This window comes from Maniola hyperantus, chromosome 4 (genome assembly GCF_902806685.2).
Source record: "Maniola hyperantus chromosome 4, iAphHyp1.2, whole genome shotgun sequence".
NCBI lineage: Eukaryota > Metazoa > Arthropoda > Insecta > Lepidoptera > Nymphalidae > Maniola > Maniola hyperantus.
In genome coordinates this window covers 7,872,156-7,896,519 of record NC_048539.1, presented here as the reverse complement: position 1 = coordinate 7,896,519, position 24,364 = coordinate 7,872,156, and the positions used below count along the sequence as shown (strand labels likewise).

At 37.0% G+C, this 24,364-nt stretch overlaps 2 protein-coding genes across 4 annotated transcripts in view; both read left to right on the top strand.

Annotated features, from left to right (window-relative positions):
* The first annotated feature begins 7,036 nt into the window (after positions 1-7,036).
* On the top strand, positions 7,037-9,191 carry LOC117996982 (uncharacterized). The gene is made up of 2 exons (XM_034985136.2): positions 7,037-7,457; positions 7,999-9,191. The coding sequence occupies exons 1-2, from the start codon at positions 7,045-7,047 to the stop codon at positions 8,465-8,467; spliced, it is 882 nt and encodes a 293-aa protein (XP_034841027.1). The 5' UTR covers positions 7,037-7,044; the 3' UTR covers positions 8,468-9,191.
* Positions 9,192-16,505: 7,314 nt separating this feature from the next.
* The window catches only part of Dh44 (diuretic hormone 44), an 83,948-nt gene continuing 76,089 nt past the window's right edge, over positions 16,506-24,364 (top strand). For all 3 annotated transcript variants that reach the window (XM_034985639.2, XM_069498337.1, XM_034985640.2), the window contains exon 1: positions 16,506-16,662. The gene's annotated coding sequence lies outside the window, so the exon portion shown is untranslated. The remainder of the gene's footprint in view (positions 16,663-24,364) is intronic.

Sequence of the window (24,364 nt, the reverse complement as noted above, 5' to 3'; positions counted from 1 at the left end):
GTATTCCTTTTAACAAATGTGGGGGATCAAATAAGGGGAATATATTATTATTTTCTACAGCAAAACTACTATCCCTAGGCTCGTTGCCTAATCTAAGACAATCTACTTTAGTCTCTTTTATCAGCTCATTTATAACTTTGTTGTTAATTGTAGATTGATCACAGACAGTTGAGACGACAGCCAATCCTGTTTGATTAATTTGTGTAATTATGTTTTTAATACACCTTTTTAATATTACTGCCTTTGTGGCACTTTTGCAAAACAAATAGCAAATTGGCTGTTTGAACTTAGCTTTTAGCCCCTTTATCATGAATACCAAAACATGGTCAGCAATATTCTCTGTAATTTCATTTCCCCCAAAATCTTCAAATCCGATTACTTGATCGAATGCTGTGTTGAAATGTAGGGATAGAGACAAAGACATTTCATCAAAGATTAATACACATAATCGTTGCTCCATCCCCAATTTTTCTGCCGCATTTTTCAAAAGTTTAATTATCGCAGGGTTTAAGCCTGGTTTAATTGTTATTTGTTTAAGGACATCCAGTAATGTTCGTTTTGATGGCAAAGTTAACATTTTTCTCAAAAAGTTATAGCCTTTTGGACTTTTCTTATATATCGAGAGTGACATTAATTTTTCTGCATGATTAAATCTTCTTCCACGGCTTTTTTTGTTATGCTGTGTTAATTGCATTTTTACAAGTGTTTGAGCAGGCATAGGTAAGTATTTTAGAACCTTGTTAAATAATTTTGTTTTTGACATTTTTTTTGCTATCTTTACTTGGTTTCTTTGTTCGAATAATTTATTTTTCAAATTAACTATTTTCCTTAACAATTTCTGAACTTTGAGATTCACATGTCTTTGACCAGCTTTTCCTGAAAAAAAAAAGGTGTTTTTATTAAGTATACATTAACTATTAGACAATTTTCAATACTCTATTCTTGTTAAAATCTTGTTAAACAGTAAAGATTTTTTATCTCTTATTTAATTAAATTAAATTAAATTTATTGGATATTATTACATATTAAATTACATATAAGGAACACAAAAAATACTTATAATACAGATAAAAACAAGTAATAACAATTAAGTAGACCTAGGTCTAGTGGGGTGCCAGCCAGGTAACCTCCCAGTGTGTATGTGTGTATGTGTATTATTTGTTGTTTATGGCCACAACTTACTAGTAATTATTTTTTTCTGAATCTGAGTTTGAGAATATCCTGCTTGGATGTTGTGAACCACAGATGGGGTACTTTGAGCGACCGATTGATTATGTGTAGAACTTTCTGGTTGATTTATTGTATTAGCATCTAGACTTGAATCAATGGCACCTGAAATATGCAAAATAGAGTTTTAGAAGAAGTGTTTATGTTATAATTATTAGTTATAGAGGAGGAGATGTCTCTCAACAAGTTCAAAGTTTTCATAAAACGTAAACTAATTGAAAAATCCTATTACAATGTAAAGGATTATTTAAATGATAAGCAAGCTTGGGAATGAGTTGCTTAACGACTTTGTGATAGTTCTAATAAGTTACAATAAATTTGTAAAGTGGTGATAATAAAAAGAATACCCGGCTGAGTTTGTTGTGGGCTCTTCTCAGACCTGGGCGCGTTTGGAACCCTCGTAGCTTTAGTTTTAAGTTTGCGTTATAATTATCACCACTATATTATCTTACAAATCTAACACTATACCAGACAATCAATAAGAGTAATTTATTACCTATTTTGAATAAATCATTTGACTTTGACTTTGACTTTGACTTTGACTTATACATAGTTAGTTTCTGTCTGCAACTTCATTAGGAGATTTCAGTTTTGAAGATTCCATAGAAACATTTGTACTTATTACATTTGATACCAAGTGGGGTATCCCGTAGCGCTGCCAAGTCGATTTTTTTGATATTAACAATAAACCTCTACAGTTTTGCGGCTTGTTAAGAAAAGTGATCTGTTTTACTCTTGTGTATTACAGAACCCTATGTGCTGTGTCCAACTCGCACTTGGCCAGTTATTTTCTACATAACAGTTCTTGATTTATCGTGCAAAACGTCGAAAAATACGACTGAAGTATGGGACCCTCTGTGCACAAGTCTGACCCACACTTGGCCAGTGTTTTCAAGCTTCTACAATCTGTGCTTTGACCTATTATTGACATGTCAATCAATGTAATTTCTCAAAATCCTCTCTACTGTAATAACTAATAAATAAAACTCACCAAGGTTAAGAGAAGGAAATGCTGTCTTTGCTAGTCTTTTACTGTGATGGTATAAAAAACGATCTTCAAAGTGGTGATTGCAAATTCGATAATTCGTATATATTTCATCATCAGTCTTGCTTTCTAAATCTTGTCCTACTATCTCTTTCCATTGTTGAAATCGTTTCAAAGAGGAGTGGCCAGGTTTTGGAAAGTGATGCAAAACATCTGAAAAAGTAGTAACATAAAATATGCAATATATTATTGTATTATCTATACTTATTGTACTTATTTACTTAATCTCTATAATATATATATAAAAATGAATCACTGAATGTGTTGCTAAGCGCAAATTTCGAGAACAGCTGAACCGATTTCGCTAATTCTTTTTTTATAATATTCCTTGAAGTACGAGGATGGTTTTTATGGAATTGCCCGAAATCGACTAGGCGGTAAGACGTTCGCTGGGGCAGCTAGTAAAATATAAAAAAACCATAGTCATTAAAGTTCAAAATAATATCTAATGTTGTACCTACGTACCTACACTTAATTACAAAACAAAAAATGTACAGAATTAGTAGTCAATAATCCTTACCAATATTATAAATGCAAAAGTATGTCAGGCTGTCTGTCTGCTAGCTTTTCACAGTCAATTTGTGTAACCGTTTATGATAAAAGTTAGAAGGTACAGAGAAGCTTGCATCCAGGTAAGGACATAGGCTACTTTTGCCTCGGAAAATCAAACAGTTCCCATGGGATTCTTTAAAACCCTAAACCAACGTAGACAAAGTGGCGGGCATCATCTATTTGGTGAAGAGATAGCTTGCATCGGAGACGGTTGTAGGCTACTTTTATCACGGAAAATTGGACTTCTCACGGGATTTCTAAAATGGTTTTTTGGATGATATCCACGTGGACGAAATCGCAGGAATTATTTAGTATCATGATAAAATACCTAATGTACTAATGGAGCATAGAGTTTGACTCGTTTAAGAGATTTGTGTTAGATTACAAGTGAGCTGATTTTAAACTTACCGAATTGCTCACATCCGAACACACATCGAGATCTCCGTGGCATTTTCCCTGCACAAATCTATCGACAGAAAATCTTTTCACAAAGCAAAAACAAGTCCGTAATCCGTAGCCGTGGTCAATCGTTCAGGCATGAATCGAGTCCGTAAATCAATCCTTAGGTAGTTATCGAGGTGGTTAAAGGAAACACAGAGTCCAGTAAACAAAGCAGGGTCAGATAAATTTATCAGAAATAGAAATATTTAGAACCGCACAAACAACAATACACGAAAACATGAAAAGTTTTGAACTTCAACGGTGACCAGGGTTGCCAGATATTTACCAATTGAATTCGCCCGTTTTTTTTTTTTTTTAATAGATATAGCGAGCAAGCGAGCAGGCGGGTCACCTGATGTTAAGTGATTACCGCCGCCCATGAACATTTGCAGCACCAGAGGAGCCGCCGATGCGTTGCCGGCCTTTAGGAATTTGTTTTAGGATTTTGCCTGCTGAGTAGCCTAAAATCGCCCGTTTCTATCTTCCAGGGGCCCTACCGCGGTTGTTTGACAGCTACAATGTTACGATCACAATCATCTCTGATTGGTTAATGCTCGCTCACTATTGGCTACAATGCATTGTTGCAACAAGGATTGCACAAATTCAGCCAATCAGAACAATTGAGATTGTAATAATGATTGATACCGGTTTTAGACAATCGCCCTACTGGTTGCCTAAATGGTTACTGGTAGCCAATCGGGATTTTTGGGCGCCGATTGGCCCCCCGAGGTAGCCTAAATGGCGGTAATTCGCCTTATCTGGCACCACTGACGGTGACTGTGGCTGTCCAAATGTTTGTAATTTAAAATTACAACAATGTGCCCGCCATCTATTTACGTCTTTTATTAACTGTTATCTATTTGTTTAGCCGTACTCGCGCTTAGATGGCACCACAAGCGAATTTCAATTTGCGATTTTTTAATGTTCTGGAGTTGCACCCCTATGATTCTAACCCTTTTGAGCCGGATTATTTTATTTTATTTATATTTTTGTTTTATATTTTTATTTATATTTTATTTATATTTATATTTTATTTTATTTTATTTATAATTTTATTGACTTTTGTAATAATATGGGTACATTTTGCCTGAAATAAAGAACATTATTATTATTATTATATATTATTTGCTCTCGCCCGTGTACAAAATAGATATATATAAAAGCCAAAAGAGTTATAATATACTCACATACATAAAAATAAATAAACCTACACCCCGGCAGGGGAGACCAAACGGCCGGGGGTCAGGGCGACAGGTGAAGAAATCGGCGGACTATCCTAGCCGAATCCAGCAAGACCGCTTTTTGCATCCTGGCTGCGAGCGAACTGCCACGGAACCCCAGTCGCCTCAGATGGTGAGCGAGGCTGACTGGGATCAACCCATTCGCAGATATGACGATTGGGATGATTTCAGTGGACTCCACATGCCACATGTCGGAAACCTCGTGAGCCAAATCGAGATACTTGCGCTTTCTCTCCGTCTCAGCTCTCACGAGGTTCTCGTCATACGGAATGGTGATGTCCACCAAAAACACCCGCGACTGTGCCCGGTCCACCACCACGATGTCAGGCTTATTCGCTAGAATAGTCCTGTCCGTGATGATGGACTGGTCCCAATAGAGCCGGACTCCGTCGCGCTCGAGTACCGGCACCGGTGTGTACGTGTAATACGGCAACCTCTCATCCAGGAGACCGTACTTCAGAGCAAGCTCTTGGTGAAGGATTTTGGCTGCTTGGTTGTGTCTGTGCAGATACTCAGTGTTGGCAAGCGCTGAGCATCCCGAAAGCACATGTCTGAGTGACTCGCCGGGATGGCGACAAGCTCTACAGATGTCGTGAGTGCCATCCTTCAGAATGTACTTTCGATAGTTCCGCGTCTTGACCACCTGATCTTGTATCGCACAGACAAAACCCTCGGTTTCCCCGAAGAGGTCACCAAAGCGCAGCCACTGCACGGACGCTTTTTTATCTACGTGTGGCTCATTAAGAGCTTTAAAAAAGCGTCCGTGCAGCTCCTTCTCCCTCCATACGGCCTCCCGGTCAGAGGTGCTAAGTACCACCGGTTTCTGCCACTCGATTTGGGCTAAGGATAGTGGGGTGAGTCCTTTATCACATTCTACCCCCCCTCATCGTCTCAAAGTAGGTTCTGAGGTTATTATTATTATTATTATTATTACTCTGTGGCACTCGGAGCTGGGTTGTGTCACAGACACCGACCAGAAAAAAAGTCACAGATTAGATACCTAGGTACTAAGTGCTTGAGCTTGCAGTTGTTACGGATAACTTTAGAAACGTGTGAAATAATTTCAATATAAAACAACGGCTCAAAATTTATGATAATAAAAATCAATCACCTGCAAAAACTAATTTCGAACTCAGTTTTTTAGTGTTTTTTGTTCTGCATTCCATAAAAGAAATATATAAAAACAAAATAGATAATGGTCGGCATGAGTCGGCTATATAACTTATTCTTTCTACCGTTAGTTATCCGTTAGTGGTAGGTAAGGTAGTTAGTTTATGATTCGCGTCAACAAACCCTTTTGCTTTTGGCAAAAAACTTGTAATCGGTGATCTGTCGGCGATTTGCTCTTCTACCAATATGATTCGCATAGAGAAAGTTTATAACATCATCCAAGGTGATTCGCGTTTGGAGCGTTCGACATCATCATTGGAGTGTAGAGTATGGAGATGTAAGGACATGGTATGGAGCTCGATCAGAGGTATTGGTATGAATGTAGCAGTTGTTAGCGGAGTGAAGTAATATGTCGAGTTAGAAAATTTTATATTTTTAGTGAGCAAGTAGTTAGTGACAGGTTCAGTATACCATACCAAGACCATACCTCAACCCAACATAAATTTTTGCCTCAACAATTTACGTAGTTTATTTCTCTATTTTAAATTTACCGGTCTTTTTAAATTTACCCTTCTTCTACTTAAGCGCAACCCTTATCCATACTAATATTATAAATGCGAAAGAGTGTCTGTCTGTCTGTCTGTCTGCTAGCTTTTCACGGCCCAACAGTACAGAGTTAAGAAGCTTACACCCTCTTTACCCTACTTACACTCCATCATAATCATTATGAATCGCTGTTGGCAAAATAATGTGTTACCGCGATTCTACAGCTAGTATTGTTAGTGGTAGACCTACGAGACCTAAAGGTTGCCAGAAGACTTGCTTCATAGACCCTTGATTCAGTTTCACCTCCTCGACCTTCGTTGCTATTGCTACCACCGTATCCTAAGAGGCCGGGCGAGATTCCATCGCTGTGTTATCGACATTTCATCAACACGCATGGAACAACGCTTTGCGTTACCAGTCCCCTCTCCGTACGCATAGCCAAGCCAATTCTTCCAAGATTTGTGTTTCCTATCTATTACAAATTACAATACGGATATCTATAAAACAAGAGTGAATAGGTAATATTATTAAAAAGCGCGCGCCCTTAGCGTGGTGACCGTTACAAGGTGAGATGTGGATTGTGGTTAATTCTGTTGGTATACAATCCCTAAACTTACACTAAAATGACAGGTATTGCTGTCCCTTTATAATACTTCCTGCAAAAGAGGAAAGCTCTAGATCAATAGAGATAGCTTAAGCCTTATATCATTACTGCATACCAACTAGATTTTTGCATTGGGAGGTAGGCACCTCCTACTTGTCTTATTACTTAATTCATTATTATTATTTTAATAATTAATATCTACGTTACTGTGAAATACTTCCTGTGATTATAATATTTTTAATTTTTTATTAAATTGTTACGTAAGTATCGGTTTTGAAATGGAAAATGAAAATTCTGAATTCAATAAATTAAATGTTGAAGACATCTCTGATACGGAAGAGAATAAATTCAATTATAATTTCATCAATACGCCATGGGACGATCGTTCAGATAGAAGTAAAATGGGCGTTATCGCATTGCTCGTGGCCATAATCGCTACGACAACTGCTTTAGTTATTAATAATGTAGTTATGCACTACAAAGGATTTCATTCCCAGTCGGTCTATAGTAACACTGAAATAGAGTGCAATGTGGTTAAATTAGACGATTATCGTTATGTAGCGCGAATACATTTGACATCATCCAATGAACTTGTTTGTGTGGGCGCTGTGCTATCTCGATATTCTATATTGGCAAATGAATTATGTTTAAAATCAGGTCCAATTCGACTACGTATAGGAAGTCCTACTGAGTGAGTAATCATCATTATCATCATCATCATCAAACCATCGCCGGCTCACTACTGAGCGCTCACACGAGCATGTCTCCTCTTAGAATGAGAAGAGTTTGGCCTGGATAGTCTACCCTACTCATCTAATGCAGATTGGCTGACTTCATACACATATGAGAACAATAGGGAGAACTGATAGGTATGCAGGTTTCCTCACGATATTTTCCTTCACCGATAAGCCAATTGATTCATTGCTTAGAATGCACTTAACTTCGAAAAGACCCCCGATCGGAAGGTTGACCACTCCCTATCACCGCGTTGGAGTAAGTATCATAAACAATTGTATCCAATATGCCTATTGCCTAGTAACAATTTCCAAGTGATATTATTACTTGTTAGGTATAGTCACATAAATAAATTATCAAACGACAATTACTTAATGTAAATTCTAATTCTTAAATGAAATTCATTGGTGGATAAATAACAACAATTTAGACTACTTACTTGGAATTTTTGAACTGATAAAATATTATATTATTCATGACTGTTTTTATTTTTTCAGTCCCCGATGTAAGAAAGGTTTTACGGTTGATCTTGCGGAAACTATACCTCATGATGGCGTCGTTACAAAGAATTTGGTCGTCTTGTCTGTTCTTGAAAACATGGGCGACTGCATGAGTACAGTCAAAATCGGTCTAAATTTGGATCCAAAAAAACAATTATACGTTATTGGCAGATCAATCCGTGGAGGACGAGTTTTATCGTTCCAACTGGCGAAATACTTGGTAGAGAACATTATATTTGTACATCTAATACGCAATTTGAATGAAAACGCTACAATCGCTGTGAAAACTTTTGGAAAATGTCCCGTACGTGCTGGAGACCTGCTGCTTCAAAGGGGTCGGCTGTTTGGCTTAGCGTCAACAAGTGTGCATAGGATCGGAAAAACTAAAACTGTCTATTTCGCAAACTTGACTGCTGTTCAGAAAGAATTAAAGGCATTAGTTATTGGAGTGGAGTTTAGTGTTTAGGTACGAGTTGTAACTAAGTAGGTAACCATTTTCGTCATCGTCGTCCCAATTGATCTTCTGAATACATACTGGACATAGGTCTTTTGTAGCCTGTAGGGACTTCCACACTATAAGACATGGACAAACCAAAGGGCTTCAAGACGTCAAGCACGTAATAGTTTTGTTCTGCATGATGAAGCTGCTTGAAGGTCGCATCAAGCAAACGGTACTTTTCTCATATTATGTCGAACCTATGTACTCTGCGATGTCGAACACTGTCCGAACGTCGCGTCAAGCAAAAATATAAAATCGCATCAATCACCGTCAACTACGTTGACGCATGATTAGCATCAAGCACACTTTGTAAACGGTCAAAATGCTTGGCTCAAGTAAAAATCTACGCTTGACCGTTTCGGAAGCCCATAAGATTAAGACTAGTTTTTTGCAGCTTGTGCACAATATATACTCCATACTCCAGCTTTCTGCGACTCGTCTGATGACATTGTCCGTCAGCCTCTTGTAGAATTCGTCTTTGATAATGACCATCTGGTGGGGATCTACCGAGGTGCGTGTCTCTCTAGTCTCTACACGGCTATCCAGCACCCACCATTTATCAATGTTTAAAAATCATGGAAACCGAGGGAAAGATATGCTAGTTTTAATTTTTTAATATTATATAATGTACCTTGGTCACGTTACTTATTTGACCTCTTGCTTGGGTTGTTTATCTTACCTTTTATATAACTTATCTCCGCGACTGCCTTGCCTATTTTTTCTTTTATTAGAGTGTAGAATCTGTGTTTGAACCTACCGGCCTAAATACTTAAAAGATAAAGTGGAAATAAAAACTTTATAATTAAAATTTCATGTATGTATTAGTTATTCCAGTTCAATGTAAAAAAGATGTATCTTTGTACAATGTATCTTCTTGATAATATTAGGTACAATAGGCATAATATAATGTAGTACCTATTTAACATTAAATGACTTTGAGTATACGTACGTCTTTTTTCCACCTTGCTCCATCTGGTCATGTGCGGTCAGGTTTGCGACGATACCGACCTCGACGGACAACTCTCACGGAACCAAGATCAACTTCCTCAGGATTAGTATAGCCTTTCCAGTCCAAGGTTAAAAAGTATAATCCAAGTACCACTACAAAAGTCAATAATGTGTAAGCGAGCAAGTTGTACTGATCAGCAGAGGATTTTCTCAAACTATGTGTGTCCAAAATAAATGTTTTGATGTTTCGCTTCGTACTTCGTTTCGTCGACATTCTGAAAAGTAAGATAGATGTTTAATTTAGGTTACTTAATTAATCTCTGGCATTTTATTCAAATTGTTGACTGCATCACTAGACCCATTTTATAGGCTCGTTAGTCGTTAGTGTCGAAATTATAATAACCTATTAAGCGCTTGTCACACGCGCGATTGGACGTCACAGTGCTGTCCTCAACTCCTCACTCCACGGTGATTTTCCAAGCCGAGTATATTATGTAGTCGTTAGTCGTCTGAAAGTGCTCAACCGATGTGGCATATACAATTAAAATGTTAATGCGCCGCGACCTCCTGTCATTGCATTTTTGCTGTCGCGTTTGATGGAGAGGATGGACAGGAATAATCGAACCTTACATACCCTACGCCAGTTACTATACGAAACTCTATTAAAACTGAAAAGTTCATCACAGTGACCGGCATTGTTTGGTGTTTAATTTTCAGTTATTTTTTATTCCATTTTTATTTAGTTAAAAAAATCTCAATATTGTCTGAATATTGTGTAGCCTTCCATCATCATCAACCCATCGCCGGCTCACTACTTAGCACGTGCCACAATCCACCACGCTGGGCAAGTGTGTCCGGGCCATTCGTCCGTCCGTCCTCGGTTAATCTCAGAGACTATTAGTGCTAGAAATTAATTATTTTGTCATCTATAGTTAATATGTAGGTTTAATTACAAGTTATCGATATAGGTCGAATAATAGGTCTGTACCACTTGCATAATTGTAATAATATATGCAAGTTGATATTATAATTATCATGGACACCATCGTCCGAGACCAATAAATAATTAATCTAAGTATGCTATCGTCATTAGAAAATACAGTATCGACAGTATCATTGTACTTGCATCATACATTATTTTTTATGCGCCCAATGCGCTGTTATTCCCAAGATAAGTAGGTATTTCTTTTAAATTGTCATGACATCTTTCTTTTAAATAATTTGATCATTATAGGTACTATTTAATGAATTTAAGCCCATAGTTTAAGCCGTAGAGCGGAGCGAGACCAATAATTAATCTATGTTTAAGCCATTATAAATTTGGCTTTCTTAGATGGTTTCTTCCTTCTTCTACTGTTGTGATTATGTTGTGACATTAAAATTGACAAATACGAATAAACCTTTATTTTAGTCAACAGATATATAAAAGTTTTTATAGGTACCTATCTTATATTAGGATCTTAGCGGGATTCCAAGGGGATTCCTGGGATTCCTCTTTACTTGCACAGATCGAAGAAAAGATTCCACGAAGTAAGTAAATGACGAGAATGATAGCAATAATTATTATGCCATAAAGTAAATAAATTCTACGAGTTTCATATTGATAGCCAAACGACTGTCCATAAAAATATTAATTACTGTTTTTCTTTCAATCGTAAACCGTAAAATTGATGTTTCTGTGTCTTTTTTCCTACAAGATTAAAATATTATTTCAGTGATTTTCATTAGGTATGTAAAGTAAGGAATATGCTACACTCTGAGGTACAGTCTTGGTAAAGTCTAATTAGATGTTGGTATATAATTATTGTAAGTTTCAATATCTATCGAATTCTCAATAAAGATTACGATGAATCTCATTTTAAGGGAGTATAAATATGTATTTCAAATTATTCATAATGTTTGTCCGGAAAATAATCATTCGGAGATCTTGAAACCATTTTTCATATCTTTATAGGGTAGATACGGTATAGATGATTGAACGTCTGATTAAGACGTTTAGGTATATTAAAAAAAAACCATTTCGCTTTAGGCCTTACAATAATTTATTGAACCAGTGAAAACTGAAATTAATGTTGCGAGTATGCAAATTAAAAAAATATTTAGCGCAAAGACCATACCTATTACAATTTTTTTACGATTTTGTTTAGGTTCCATACCAAAATCCAAAATCTTAAAAATGAATTGTTATGGTGCGACTAAGTTCGTCTGTCCATCCGTCACAGCTGCTTATTTCAATAACTACTTAATCAATACCATATTATGCGAAAGTTTGTTGATTTATTGGTTTTTCCTGCAATCACGTCGCAACGGAGCAACGGATCGACGTGATTTTTTGCATGGGTATAGTTAAAGACCTGGACAGTGACATAGACTACTTTTTATCCTACGGTACCTACGGGATTTTAAAAACATAGGTAAGTCCACGCGGACGAAGTCGTGGGCATGTAGGTACCTATTTAGATAGTTTTAAGGAAGACCACTTTTTTATTTATTCATGCAAAAGAGAGAGATTTTTTATCATTACAATACATTGTTCAACGTTCATTAGCTGGCACGATGCAAACATTCAAGACCTTGAAGGTTCAATGTCGATATCGGTAATCGATATTTTGACTACTTGTTAGTTTAAACTAAAAATAGATTAACGCAATCATTTGCGTACACGTAACGTACCTACACGTACGTTTAGGTTTACTCGCTTCAGCCACATGGAGCTATCAAAAACCACACTTTTCCTTAATACCAAACGTGAACGAAACGGTGGATTCCTAGATCCTTCCGCATACAACTAACTAAGAACTAAGAACGAGATTTCGATGAGAGAAATAAAGATAAATAAATGTAAATAAATTTTATTTCTATATAAATATCGAGAAAGCAGCTCAGCGTAGACGATAGGTACCGTTTTAAGTTTATAGGTTTATACCTACGTAAAGTAACAACAAACGCTATAAAGCTTAATTACTTAGTTAAATAAATCTCATGTCATTCGTGTTGTTTGTTAAGTTTATGAACATGTTCATCTCAGGTACGAGTCGTGTTTGAACTGACAGTAAAGTGTAAACACTTTATTGTTTTCGAGATGATTATAACGGTCTGATGGCTACGGGACATTCGCCATGGCGAATATTAACGCGGTGCGTAAGGCGAAGCGTCTAGCGACTAAACAAGTGTACATAAAGAAATGTACTGAACAGCAGTGAATGCGGCCCGGCGGGCGACTGAAATAAAGGCATGCCATGAATCAGTACGGTGCAAGCCATAGAGTAGGATGTATAAAGCCATGGAGTCGAGTGGCAGACGCGGCGAATAGGGTAGATACCCAACGAGTTTAGTTTTTTTAAAAAAGAATATTAGCCATGTTAAATAATTAATATTCCCCTTACCTTTCCAACTAAGCGTCAAGCTTGTGCTAAGAGTAGGTACGACAATAGTGCAACGGCCTATTGAGCCCGAGAGCTATTAAACTGAAAAAAAATTAACACTGAAACTTTTATTGCCAAAATAGGGTTGGTTAAATATAAGCAAGAATACTCGAAGTTTTCGACACTCATCCTGGTATACTCAACAAAAATTTCTGGATAAATTCTGCATTTCTCGTACTTCTAGTGGAATTGTCCATCTATACCCCGATTCCTATTCAAATCATGTACTCCACAATCTCATCCAAATATTATGTCTTTATTACTTACTAAGCAATATCGAGATAACTTTGATAAAGACATTTCGCTCTCGGCCTATCTGGTCGCGGCGGCCTTAACGTGACCCTCAAACATTGCCGCGCGGATTGTCGCCCCGCCCGCCGCTTCACTATTCGCGCCGCCGCGCGCCGCCGCGCCGTTCAATGTGGCCAGCTACAGCCACGGCTTCCACTCAACTCCCGCCAGCGCTCCCGCCACCACTCCCGACACCGCTTCCGCCACCACTCCCACTTCCGCTCCTGCCGCCGCTCTCGCCACCGCTCCAGCCACCTCTCTCGCTGCTGCTTCCGCTGATTGGTGCTCGATGATGAGAAAGACAGAAGATGCAAAACGCACGAGACAAGTATTGCGATAAGTATCGTATACTAAAGTAAGTTTTAAGTCTTTACTTTAAATAATATATTTATATTTCTACATATAAGTATTTAATATACATAAGAAAAATAATTAACTGAAGGCAAATTATCTTCGTTTTCAGTACATAATATCTGCCTAAACTGTCCATAAGGTTAATTACTGTATGTAGGTACCTATATGACCTAAACTGCACTTTTATTCTTCCCAGTTTTAAGTTTTACACTTATCACGATAACAGCGGATTCCGATGATCAAGTATGTAGATTCGTAGAAGCGTAGAGTTTAGCACATGCAAGTTCACGAAGAAGACATTTGTTTTATTAGATCGGATGATTAAACTTAGGTAAGTCCGTCGCTCGCTGAATTTTTAGCACTTCAACGGGCAATTTCGACACCTTCGTAGTTCGTACCTAGGTGTTTGTGCTTAGGTTCTTAAAAATACCAAAATTTGATAATACCTATAACAGTTGAAAAAAAAAATTATTGCAACGAACTATAACTGTACTCTTTATATAATACTAAAAAGTTACTTTAAAATAGGTAAATGAAAAATAAACAGAGAATATACCGACTATTACATAATTATATTTAACAAACAAACTAAAAGGTTGTTCAAATTAAAATTTGGTAGGTAGGTAGTATATCCTACCGACCATACTATAATATAAAAATGAATCACTAAATGTGTTGGTCATCGCAAATCTCGAGAACAGCTGAATCGATTTCGCTAATTCTTTTTTATAATATTCCTTGAAGTACGAGGATGTTTCTTACGGAGAGAAAAATTTAAAAAATTTAAATCGACTGCTAGGCGGAACGAAGTTCGCCAGGGCAGCTAGTACGAAATAAAACTTTGCTTCCAAATAACAATATAAATATTAAACATATAAAAAATATTAATCTTCCGATAAAAATGCAAGTCTGCACTGCTGTGGTCCAGGTTTCGACTCCTGGAAGGACCAATTTTTATTTTTTAAATTGACTTGTTTGGTCTGCTGGAAGACTTTAGGTTTAACCGCAAACAAGTACCAGCCTCTCCGCTTTAAAAAAGCGACATACCATCAGGTGATTGAGCATTCCGGTTGTTGGTACGTTAGCGCGTTTAGGTCCATCCATCCATCCACCCATCAGCCTGTTTGCATCCACTGCTGGACATAGGCCTTTGCAAGAGCGCGCCACCAAACACAGTCCTCAGCCTTCCTCATCCACCCGCTCCCCACTACCTTCTTTAGGTCATCGGTCCAGCGGGCTGGAGGTTGTCCCACACTGCGCTTACCGGTACGCGGTCTCCACTCCAGAACACGTCTGCCCCATCGGCCGTCGGTTCTGCGACAGACATGACCTGCCCATTGCCACTTCAGCTTGCTAATCCTTTGAACTATGTCGGTAACTTTTCTTCCTCGTTCCGGATTTTATCCCTGAGAGTGATACCCAACATAGCTCGCTCCATAGCGCGCTGAGCGACTTTTAGTTTGTGGACGAGGCCAACTGTCAGTGTCCACGTTTCCGTTCCATACGTCATCACAGGTAGGACACACCTTGGACACACTCATTGAAGGTACCAATATTAAATGATAGGGTGTAGGCACATGGGTTTTATAAACTGGCATACTTTTTCGGGTTAGCGCGCTTTTATCTTAGAATGCATCGTCACTCACAATCGGGTGAGTCTAGCTAACATGTAAAGAATAAAATATTTTCAGTGCGTTCATCTGCGTTCATTGTGCATTGCATAAGCTTTTTTATCTAAGACGAGTTTGTTTTTGACTGCAATGCTGCAATCATATAGAAAAGTGTTTAATGCAAAGCTAGAACTTGTTTACGCTTTGCTTTGTGGTGCTTTCGAATTTCCGGTCGAGTCGATAAAGCAAAAATATTTTCTGAATTGGTTTAGATCTGGTGATCTTTCACCATGGTTAGGTACGGTATAATTGTATACCTACGTCTTAATAACTCAAGAGCCCATAGGACATTTCGAAGAGTTGATAAATTAAGCAGAGGTGAGTCGCCTCACGAGTACTTCTATCGTCTATAGTCGCTACTTCTATCTGCTGCTATACCATTAAGTACATAGGCTTTTTATCCCAGAAAAAGGGGATAACTCAAATTCAACGCAAAGTCGCCATAGCTGACGGGATTGTATTTACAAAATTACGAGGCCCTACAAGTTTTAATGTAAATCTATCATTTACTTAGTATGGACCATGTATGGACGGGCGACGGACAAACGTCGTGTTTGACAAGGATGCCATCATCATCATCATCATCATCATCATCATCATCAACCGATAGACATCCACTGCTGGACATAGGACAAGGATGTATCTAAACGTAGCTTGGTTGTCACGTTTTTTTAACATGAAAACATGATGAAAACCTGCACTCAGGTTACTGAGCGGAGTGTATCTTTTCAAACTATCGTTAGCTGTACCCAAATTGTATGGACATGTCTAACTCGTCGTTTTCCCGTAAGTTTCCCATTACTAAGTAACATATTTAAAAACCTTAACTTAAGGTTTTTTTAATTTATGGACCAGCGCTTGCCGCTTGGCTGCAATCAGACTTGCTGGAAAGTGATGATGCAGCCTAAGTCCATCTTAGGCTGCAATTGCCTAGAAGATACCTATTCACTCTTGACTTGAAGGTACCCATATTAAAATTGGAAAGGAAACTGACACGGGAAGGGCGTTCCATATCCTAGCCACTAGGATATGGAACGCCGCTAGGCTTCGAACCGTTAGGACCTAGCAGTTCGAATTAGAAATGAGAAGGCAAATCGCTTCGTACGTATCTGTGGAATTCTGACTAAGAAAATTCTTGAAAAAATTTGAAATCGAGAGGAATTGAAGTTCTCTAGAAATTCTAATTGAACACCAAAATGACACGATGACGACTGATAGTGATGACAGTTGCGAAGGCGGTCATTGAGATGGTGTGATGAATGGTTGTCGCGCATGCGCCCGGATCCCGCCTCTGGCGATATAAGCACGCCGCCCGGCGCCATGCCTTCAGAACTTTGTCGCGCCCAAACGTTCTGCGAACTTGGGAAACGCTGGAAGTCGCGGTTACTTTCCAATTTTTAAAGTGTGTGACTAAGTTGCGTAGTGTTCAGACGAAACTTTCGTTTTGCGCTCTCGCTTCTACACTTCGGCTAGGGTGAGTTAAAAAGTTAATTTTAATTAAGACCGATTTTTCAAGTGGCAAATACTTTATTTAAAACGTCAATAGAAGACTAATTTCAATAAATTGGCTATAAAAAGTCGACTCTTTATCTATTAACAAGATCCTATTGCATTATAACTTTAAAGGTATCTATGAGAGAATATTTTAGTCATTACTAAAAGTAAGTATATTTATGAAGTAGGTAAGTAGGTATATGAAAAAAACGCAGAGATTACCTATTTTTAGCTAGGTAAGTACTTTTTAAAACCTCATAAATCGTATTGAATTATTTGGGACACAATTTGTATAATATTAAAAGTTAAAACACGCATTTATTATATATTATGACCATCTGACCATCATTTTTGTTTAGAGGTTGGATATAACTAAAGTTGATGGCCAGAATGATTTCAAAATAAGAAATTGTAAGTATTTTTTTTTTGATATCTTTTAAAATGAATGAGATAATGAAGATCCATCGATATAGAAAGTAATAATTCTTATTAAATCAATTAGCACTTAAAATTTCTTTGTGAAGATCAAAGAGCATTTTATTTTTCCGCTCGAAGATTTTGTCATAATCGAAATTAATGTGATCGTAACGTGACAATTAGACGTTAAAATTTAATAATAAATAGGTACGACGATACTCGGTCGGTGTATCGTCGTATTTATTATTAAATTTTTATAAGCCCCATAATTCACAAAAAAGCCGCTGTTAATATGTCACAGTTTTTTAATACATTAAACTGTACATTAAGTACGCGTAGGTACTTATTTAGATTATTGTGTACATATTGAAAAAAAAATTTAAATATTTTGAAGCTGAAAAAGTACCTATGTACATACTCCTTTGGGTAAAATGAGTCTACCTACAAAACATAAAAAAGCCATTACTTATTTAGGCAGTACGACAAAATTTAGAAATTTGATATGGGAGTTATTTGGCTTATAATTCATGACTCCGTCTAATCTGATTAATTATCTACTGTATTCCTAACAGAGTTACAGTTAAAACATGTTCTGTTTAAACGCGTTTTACGCAGTAAGACGTACCTAAGTAGTTCTAAGTAAAAGCCTTTGAAACAACTATTAGTTTTACTTTTAGCAACTAAAACCTCAACCTCGTAAGCTTGCTTCGACCTTCAGGACCTTCTTCATAAACTTCTGAATGCTGGCTTGGCGCTTTACAAAAACACTAGGGTATATTTATATAGGACAGACAAGAACGTGGAGTCGGGGTGATCAGATTTCTTCCTGGATTTGGTTTTTACCACTTAGGTACTAGTAATTGTTATAAAGGCTTTCTGTTAGTACTATTATATTTATTAGGTAAAACATGTTCAAACTACCAACGGGTTTTAACTATGACAGATAATTATGTACTTACCCAATTAATGCCTACAATAATATGCTACTTATCTTATTAAAGCGTAAAATTAATATCAATTAGAGTGTTAGTAATAATAATAATAATAATAAATACACTTTATTTGCACAACCACAAGAAGGATTACATTAAAGAATAAAAAACACAGACAGAAGGAAGATACAAAAGGCGGCCTTATCGCTAATTAGCGATCTCTACCAGGCAACCTTGAAGATTGGAAAGAATAAGGAAAATTAGATTGCAGGTGGTGTGTAATATACTAATAAACATACATTCAAATAACTGATACATACTAATACATAAACCACTAATACATGTATTAAATAATATGTATAATACCAATATACTAATAAAATAGACTAATATATACTCCATAATCGTACTTAAAGAGAAACAAATATGATTGTCGTCTTCAGTTTGTAAGATAATGATTCTTCACTGCAGTTTTAAAGGAGTCTAGTGACTTTGATTTCCGTATGGTCAATGGTAGTGCATTCCAAAGTTCAACAGCTCGCACAGTGAATGAGTTGCCATAGAATTTCGTTTTATGACTCGGCGTTTCTAACATTAAGGTTCGGCAGGATCTTATGTCGGTTTGCACTCCAAGAAAACTAAACTTCTCCTTGAGGTAAGGGGGAGTTTTTAAGTGATATAGCACACAGTACAGAAGAGAAAGTACATGCAAATCCCGGCGACGGCGAATAGGGAGCCATTTGAGCTTTTGACGAAATTCAGATATATGGTCATATTTGCGCAAACCAAATATGAACCGAATGGCAAGATTTTGGAGTCGCTCAAGCTTGTTAAGTTGGTCCTCAGTCAAGTTGAGATAGCTTGCGTCCGCATAATCGAGAATAGAGAGAAGGAGAGAATGTGCCAACATAACTTTGGTTGGAATTGGCAAGAGATAACGCAACCGTCGCAAAGAACTCGCTATTACTTGTGCATATAATTATTATTAATTTATATAGGGTACCTAACTAATTTTAAATAAGTTTAAATCAAACTTGTACCTTATCTTTATTTACCGTGGGCGTGATATTATGTAAAACTAATCCTGAAAGGTATGAGCGATACTGATTTAAACCTAAGACCATATACAGTTTAGATACTTATGTAAATAAAATCTTCTATCATCATGATCAACCCATCGCCGGCTCACTACAGAGCACGGGTCTCCTCTCAGAGTGAGAAGGGTTTTGGACATAGTCTACCACGCTGGCCAAGTGCGGATTTGGCAGAGTTCACACACCTTTGAGAACATTATGGAGAACTCTCAGGCATGCAGGTTTCCTCACGATGTTTTCCTTCACCGTTAAAACAAGTGATATTTTAATTACTTAAAAACCCACATAACTCCGAAAACTTAGATGTGCGTGCCTGGGATCGAACCCCCGACCTCCGATTGGAAGGCGGACGTCCTAACCACTAGACTACCACAGCTTCAAAATCTTCTATAGGTAAGTATAAATAAAAATGAATCTTCAAAATGTATGTACACGCATGGCGTCCGAACGACTGCACCAAATTAGATAATTCTTTTTTTTGTGTTAGTTATTCTCAGGACAAGGTTTGTGTGAAATATTTTTTTTGGAAATCCACGGGAATAGACAGTTCCTGAAGGCGGAAGTCGCGGGCAACAGCTAGTTTTAAAACTGTTTATTATAAACTTTTGAGATCTAAAAATAGCGATACTGCTGTACAATCTCTAATTCCGACATACGGCGTCCACGTGAGCAATCATAAAAGAGTTGAATTTTCCTTTGTAGCACCGTGAGCGGCGTGAGCACTAAGCACGGAACACTTAAAAGGTCATCGGTAGAGGGGTAGTGAGATCTTAAACAGCAAAACAGTTTCCTACCCGCCGTGGTAGCTTCAATTTTCCCAAGGATCTCTAATTACTAACTAGGCTTGGGACGACTATTCCATTAACTTTTCTCGTTACATTCGTTAAAGGATTTCACGGGAACACCGGATTTTAGAGTTATTCTTATAATTGCTGTATCGTTTTTTGTAAAAATATTTTGAAATAGGTACCTATTTAACTGGTGGGAGGCTTCGGCCGTGGCTAGTTACCACACCACCCTACCGGCAAAGCCGTGCCGCCACCGCGTTCGGAAAAAGATTAAAATAAGTACGTGAGACTTTAAAAATCTTTAAAAAACTTACAGCGTCAGGGCTGAGGAGTTGGGTCCCCTAGTTCAAAAAGTCTTTACTTTGTAGGTACCTCCAATATTAATTTATAACCGACAGTTTCTAAGTTCCATCATTTTTTGTGGTAAATTTTTTTTATGGGACAATGTCGCAAAGTTTCTCTATCAATTAAAAAAAATTACGCAAATTGGTTCAGAAATCTCGGAGATTTCGATATATATATGTAGTAAAACACTACTCCTTTTTTGAAAGTCGGTTAAAAAAGTAGCCAATGTTACTCATTGGCTAATCATCCTCTTGTCTATGAAAGTCCCGTCAAAATAGGTTCAGCAGTTCTGAATATTAGCCCGTTTAAACAGACAAACGGACAGACAAAAATTTAAAAACGTGTGATTCAGTTATGGAACAGTTTAAATAAATAATAATAACAGTTAAAAAATAGTATAGAGAGTGTAGACATATGTAGATGTATCTGCTGTAGATAGGTAGATTTAGAGTCTCTAACTACTAGACACCGATATAAAGTATACGATAGTAAATAAAATTTATTAATTACTAGATGATGTCCGCGACTTCGTCCGCGTGGATTTAGGTTTTTAAAAATCCCGTGGGAACTCTTTGATTTTTCGGGATAAAATGTAACCTATGTCCTTCCCCGGTATGCAAGCTATATCTGTACCCATCGGAGCGAGACCAATAATTAATCTATGTCTGTACCAAATTTCGTCAAAATCGGTTGAACGGAGTCGTGCTAGTAAGGCTAGCAGACAGACAGAAAGACAGACAGATAGACAGACAGACACACTTTCGCATTAATAATATTAGTATGGATTCGTACCGGACCTCAACTTGTGGTAGAGCCGAATAAACTGGGAGCAAGCTGATAGAGTCGCAACTGAAATCATTTAAATTCAACCTTCCAGGCTGGCATCAAACCTGTAACTAAGTAACCTGTATAATAGTAGGTACTATATAGTTTGATTCTTTCTCAGTCTTCAGCATTTATACGGGGTTCAGAAGACTTTAATTTAGAACATGTTATGAGTTTCCGAATTGCTTCTGAATTCGTTTATACTAATTTACAGTGAAATACTGTAAGACTGTAAGCATTTACGAAAAACGTATTATTGGTAATTTACAACTTTGCATAATTTTGTCAGCGTCGATTTTGTTATCCATTTTTCGCGAAAATAAAATCAAACCAGATTGTTGGTTCGTCGCACGCTGCAGTGTGACGTGCTTCATACAATTCCTTATATTCTAAATTGAACACAAGTACGCGCGCGGTCAGGCACCTCCTGCCGTGCATTTGTCGCAACTTCTTTCCACGTTTATGCGTTGCAAGGTCAGCCTATAAGTACCTACGCGACAGGTCGAGATGGCAATCAGGGCGGCAAAGCCCCGCACACCCGCATAACCATCTCGACCTGTCGCGTACTATCGGTAGTTCTATGGTTTTATGTATACAAATAGAGATTACATGCTAAAACAAACACATTTCAAAATTACTTATGAGTTAAAAAGTTTCTATCCTTTCCTTTAATAAATCAACCATCACAAGATAGGCGGTCTAACAATTGCTTCATTAAAACGAATTTCCTTTTCATGTCACATTTTTTTAAATTTACCCCACAGAAGAGAAAATATGAAAATTATATACCTACTCGTGATCTTTGTGATCAACGACATTTCAAGGAAATATTTATATGGATTACCTATGTCGTAAGCTTGACGTAATACATTTTGTTATTTGTTTCGTTTCTATAAAAACATCTTCCGATGTTGCATGACTCTATGTTAGGTAAGCGTCAAGTAGGCAAAACTTTAATCAAACAATTGTTGTGCTAGGACCTACTTACTTTACCTAAAACGTAGGTACTTACTTAGTTTTAGTTTTATCCTGGTGGTATCAATGGTCCTTCTCACTGCGTCAATTCCTTTGAACCTTTTTCTTAATAGGAGTTTAATGGGAAAATTATTTGAACTCCCAGATTGGAGTTGTATTCTTTTGGAAAACCAAATACCACGGTTCCATCGCACGATTGTGCGATAGGCATTTTCTAGGCCAATGTGCTGTTTAAATTAGGCATCACTTTCCATTGTGTTTCCTAATAATTGCCTAAAGTGAATCCATGTAAACTACGGTATTTTACACCAAGCAAGAAAAATCTAAAAATGTATAAACAAGATGAGTATTACCAATAAGTAATCGAAAAATGTTCATTTCGGTTCATAAAATTATATACTTAATTCATTTTGTAATTCAATTTAAAAATTTCATTTTTTAGGGTTCCGTACCTCAAAAGGAAAAACGGAACCCTTATAGGATCACTTTGTTGTCTGTCTGTCTGTCCGTCCGTCCGTCCGTCCGTCTGTCTGTCTGTCTGTCTGTCTGTCTATCTGTCTGTCTGTCTGTCTATCTGTCTGTCTGTCTGTCTGTCTGTCAAGAAACCTACAGGGTAGGTACTTCCCGTTGACCTAGAATCATGAAATTTAGCAGATAGGTAGATCTTATAGCTGATATTTGGGGAAAAATCTGAAAACCATGAATTTGTGGTTACATCACGCAAAAATGTAGTCATGAACTAATACTAAGTATTTTCAATTTGCTAAGTATGATAACTATATCAAGTGGGGTATCATATGAAAGATCTTCACCTGTGCATTCTAAAACAGATTTTTATTTATTTTTATGTATCAAAGTTTTTGAATTATCCTGCAAAATGTCGAAAAAATACAACTGTAGTACGGAACGCTCATTGCGCGAGCCTGACTCGTACTTGGCCGGTTTTTTATCTGTTCTACAAATATCCAAAACGCATTATACCGTAGTCGCCATGTTGATTCCGACTGTGACGTCACATGGATTGAAGTTGTACTTAATGTGACGCAGTACGCTCGACCGAACCTGTTTGCTTTTCACTTGACATTGTATGAGAAAGGTGAGAGGCACGATGATTTTCACTGAAATCAAGGGTTTAGGAAAAGTATTTTTGAGAAAAAACTACTGAGTTTATGTTTGCAAAGTATAATTATTTCAACTAATGAATAAATAAACTATGTCTTATGTTAAATTTCTTTAAAATTTTCATACCCCTAAACTTATTTATTTACATCCAAAGTTGTCATAAATTTAGTGTTAAAATAGGAATCTTTTGAGGCTCGTAACTTTAAAATCAATATTTTTTTCACTGTTTCATATATCAATAAACCTGGATAATGACGAGATTAATCGATATAATACTTAGTTTTGAGCGTGCAGTATTAAATAATGTAGTAATTACCCTACTACGTTTGTATGAAGAAAGCACCGTCCTGAGCCCTCTTAATGTATTTCACTAGAAAATGTCGTTGTTTGTCAACCCGTGTGACGTCATCACAGCTCATGAACCTATAAAGATGGCGGTTAGCGTTTTCGCGGTGAAATTTCAATGCATTTTATTGCACTCATCGATCGAATAAATTTTTTGTCAATTTTTTTGTAGTATTTAGTTACAAAGTAAATTTTTTTGTATCACTTTAGGATCACATTAAGACACTTTTCAAAAAAGGGTAAAATGCCCTATTAGGTATGCAGGAAACAATAAGAGTCGATCGTATAACATAAATGTTTAAGACAGCTTTACCTAACTTCAGACTATCCCAGGAGGCTGCATCCCGAACCTAAAGGGATCACTGTCGAAGAAGATAGATTCTGAATTACTTTATTAAATCATATCTAGGTACCTACCCTAGAATTTTATTGAAAATAAATTGAAAAAAAAAACATTTATTACTTCCCAGCGAGTACTTACTGCTTGGCTCAATAACGACAGCGGCGGGTGCGCTAAACAATTGAGTTTGTGAAACAAGTCAATAAGTTAGGGTCTAATTACTAAGCTCTTTGCTTCAGAAATCACGTCCCTAAAACCGATAGTTGGTGGCCATAGGTGATTTCTCTCTGTAAAAATTCTCTCTGTATGTTATTATTATAAATGGCTAATAGATAACATACAGAGATTACCTAGTTATTTCGAAATTGCAGACATACATTTAAATTGTATTTAGTTATTAGTATAGAATATTTTAAGTATAGGTAGGTTATCTTGTTTATTAATGGAGTTCAAATTATGTAATAGCTATAATTGCCAATTATTACTATCTATGCTTACC

Bases quoted from the DNA above. Each gene is read 5' to 3' on its own strand.
- LOC117996982 (XM_034985136.2), top strand. From the start codon at position 7,045: ATGGAAAATGAAAATTCTGAATTCAATAAATTAAATGTTGAAGACATC. The intron at 7,458-7,998 runs GTGAGTAATCAT...TTATTTTTTCAG, and splicing joins CGTATAGGAAGTCCTACTGA to TCCCCGATGTAAGAAAGGTT.